General features: G+C 36.8%; 1 protein-coding gene across 1 annotated transcript; it reads right to left on the bottom strand.

Moving 5' to 3' along the window:
* Nucleotides 1-216: 216 nt before the first annotated feature.
* FSHB (follicle stimulating hormone subunit beta) lies at nucleotides 217-2,105 on the bottom strand. The gene is made up of 2 exons (XM_032843443.1): nucleotides 1,947-2,105; nucleotides 217-447 (listed from the first exon to the last, which is right to left on the bottom strand). The coding sequence occupies exons 1-2, from the start codon at nucleotides 2,103-2,105 to the stop codon at nucleotides 217-219; spliced, it is 390 nt and encodes a 129-aa protein (XP_032699334.1).
* Nucleotides 2,106-2,975: the final 870 nt, after the last annotated feature.

The raw sequence follows: 2,975 nt of genomic DNA, 5'->3' as shown, positions 1-2,975 counted from the left end.
CCTAGGTATAGAGGGTTGAGTGTTGAGTGGTGACAAGATCCTGGCCCCAGCATTCTTAATTTCTGGTGCTCCTCCTCTGCCAAAAAAACAGGGATGAGGGGTCTAATGATCCGTGACCCCCAGTGGTTAGCAGCCTGGGCACATGTACACACACAGACTTCTTGATATCTTGGTCCTTCAGGACAAGAATAGGTCACCTGAAATGTCCATTGTTCTTTATTCTTTCATTTCACTGAAGGAGCAGTAGCTGGGCCCCAAGCCTCTCACAGTGCAGTCAGTGCTGTCACTGTCACACTTGCCACAGTGACATTCAGTGGCTACTGGATATGTATATAGGGACTCAGCCTGGTTAGCACAGCCAGGCACTTTCATGGTCTCATACACCAGCTCTTTGAAGGTACATGTTTTCTGGATGTTGGGCCTGGCTGGGTCTTTGTACACTAGATCCTGTGGAATTTAAAAAGGAGAGAGTTAGGCTAAAATATTCCCGAAGTTTCTATTTAGTGTAATCAAAATGAGATGGGAATTTAATACTGCTTGCTCTAGCATTTACCCATTAAAGCTCACTTAAGGAATTCCTAACCAAGGAAATATCTCATAAATGTCCTATATGCTATACTATATTTCTTGGTTCTGGAAATCTTACAGAATATATATCATTCCTTTTATTACTCCTTATGTCTACATCAAATCTTAAATATTTCTCAAACTATAGAGAAACTTTAAATATCAACATAGAAAAATGATGAAATAGAGCTATAGCAGAAATTTTAAGCTGATTTTTGTACTTAGTCGAAAACTATGTTAATGACAACATAAACCATAAAACACTGAAGTTCAGTTTCTCAGAAAATGTTTCCAAATATATTGTCCCTGTGTGTTTATAAACAGCCAAAAGATCTAAGAAGAAAGGGCAATGCTAAGCTTAATATGACTATGAGGTCACATGGCAAATTTTAAATATTCCACTGTCTTGTAGGTATTTCCTTCCCCTAAATGCTGTATATATTTTGTAGGTCTATCAGTTTCAAGGTATACACAGTTTGCATACGAAAACTTTTAATCCAGGTAGGACAGGTCTGTTCCAATGGTTTCTAGTAAAATTATTTGTATCAAGGGAAGAAATTGGCATTGATGTTTAATTTATTTCAATATCATGCTATCAGGTCTGTTGATGAAACTCATTTACCACATAATAAAATATATTTCATTAAGAAGTTGTTACTTTCAATTTCAGTTTATAGAATGAAATTTTGCCTGGATTACCAGGTGTTCTAGGAGAAATAAGTAAAGAAAACAAAGCAGAAACTTTTCTTGGATTAATACCAAGAATCTGTGTGAAAATAAGCTAGTGGTTTTATGCTTCTATGCCTTGGTTTTCTCAATGGCATGAAGAAGCGAGTGGGTTCTCTGATTCCTTTTCTAGTAGTCTGCAAGTATGGACTGTGTTCTGAGGGTGCTCGTTGCCATTTGTAATCGGGTGGGCAAATAAGACATTTTTTATAAGTCTATTTGTGTTTTTATGTGGCTTGGAAAAATATGTTTTGATACTATCTCTGTTGCAAAGATATGGCTTCAATTACAGAAAATGGCTTTTGGGGAAAATGGTAGGTCTTCTATTGTTAAGTATATGTATGTTTACAAGTTTCTCTCTCTATATGTAAAATCTATCCTAGCACTACTTTCTTTTTGGAAGTGTAGAGTTGGCATATTGCCAAGTTGATCAGATCAAATCTGATGCTTTGTTAGATTTACTCTATTCAAATCCAAGCCCAAACATCTAACTGATATCACAGTATTTAACTCCAATCATAACATAGACAGTATTGACTAAGGGACTCATGGCTATTACTTGGGAAGGTTAAAATATCCATCAAGTGGGAATTAATGAAGCCTGCCTTGGACAGACCCTTAGCACCTCACTTCCAGCAAAGCAGAGTTCCTACCCGGGTATAGCAGTAGCCGGCACACCATGTGGTATTGATGCTTATGCAGAAGCGACATTCCTCCTTTTCCACTGTGATGGTGATGTTGGTAAGCTCACAGCTCTTGCAGCAGATTGCTCTCCAGCAACAGAAAAGGAAGCAAAACTGGACTGACTTCATCCTGGGCTATAAAGCAAACAATTAAGGCTCATGAGAAAACAACCCCCCCGCCCCCAAATTATAATCATCTAAGTTGACCAAAGCAAAAATAATTGATCTGCCCATCCTCCCCTGTCACATTTTGTTTCAGCAATTTTTTTCCTTCCCTTTTCCCTCCCTTACTTCTTTGTTCAACAAACATTTCTTCTTATATTCCTTCTCCTTCATTTTTTTTTGTCAAGTAGACCCATATTACAGATAAAAACTCCAATATAATAATTTAAGCAGAGCAGTATCTGAAGATCAGAGTATTTAAGTGATGAACCTGAGGATGGTAATTGTGATAATCATATTTGTCCTTTCATTATCATTTTAAACACTATTTTTGTTTAAAAATAAAAAGGAAATTCTATACAATAAAATTGGTTCATCAGTTTTAGCATCTCATAAATACTATCATTTGCTTTTGTTCACCTTTGTTTAAAATAAGACTATTTCAAGAGGCCAAGTGAATTGGTCTATACAAAGTTTGGTTGCTTGCTAACAGTGACTACGGTGTATTAACTGTATTTAAGAAGCCAGGTTGACAAGTATAAACTGTCTACACAATAGTAGTTGAAAAAGGTCTAGATTTGTTCTCCAGATCCTAAAAAACCTATAATTTCAAAAGTAACTGTCACCACTTTTTAGATGCCAAGACTCACCTTCGGTCAGCTGTCTTATCTGGGGAGAGCTGTATACTGAGTCAAGTCTCAGTTCACCTTTTATACAAAATCATGTGCAACTAACACCTTGTGGATTTGTTGGGTATTAATAAGACCAATGTAAGCCTGAAGCTTGCTGTAAGTGAATCAGTGTTTAGGTAGACAGGGAGATCAAGCCCTTACTAAA

Source organism: Lontra canadensis, unplaced genomic scaffold (assembly GCF_010015895.1).
Source record: "Lontra canadensis isolate GAN:19392208 unplaced genomic scaffold, GSC_riverotter_1.0 scaffold140, whole genome shotgun sequence".
NCBI classification, from domain to species: Eukaryota; Metazoa; Chordata; class Mammalia; order Carnivora; family Mustelidae; genus Lontra; species Lontra canadensis.
This window is presented reverse-complemented; position numbering and strand designations above follow the sequence as displayed.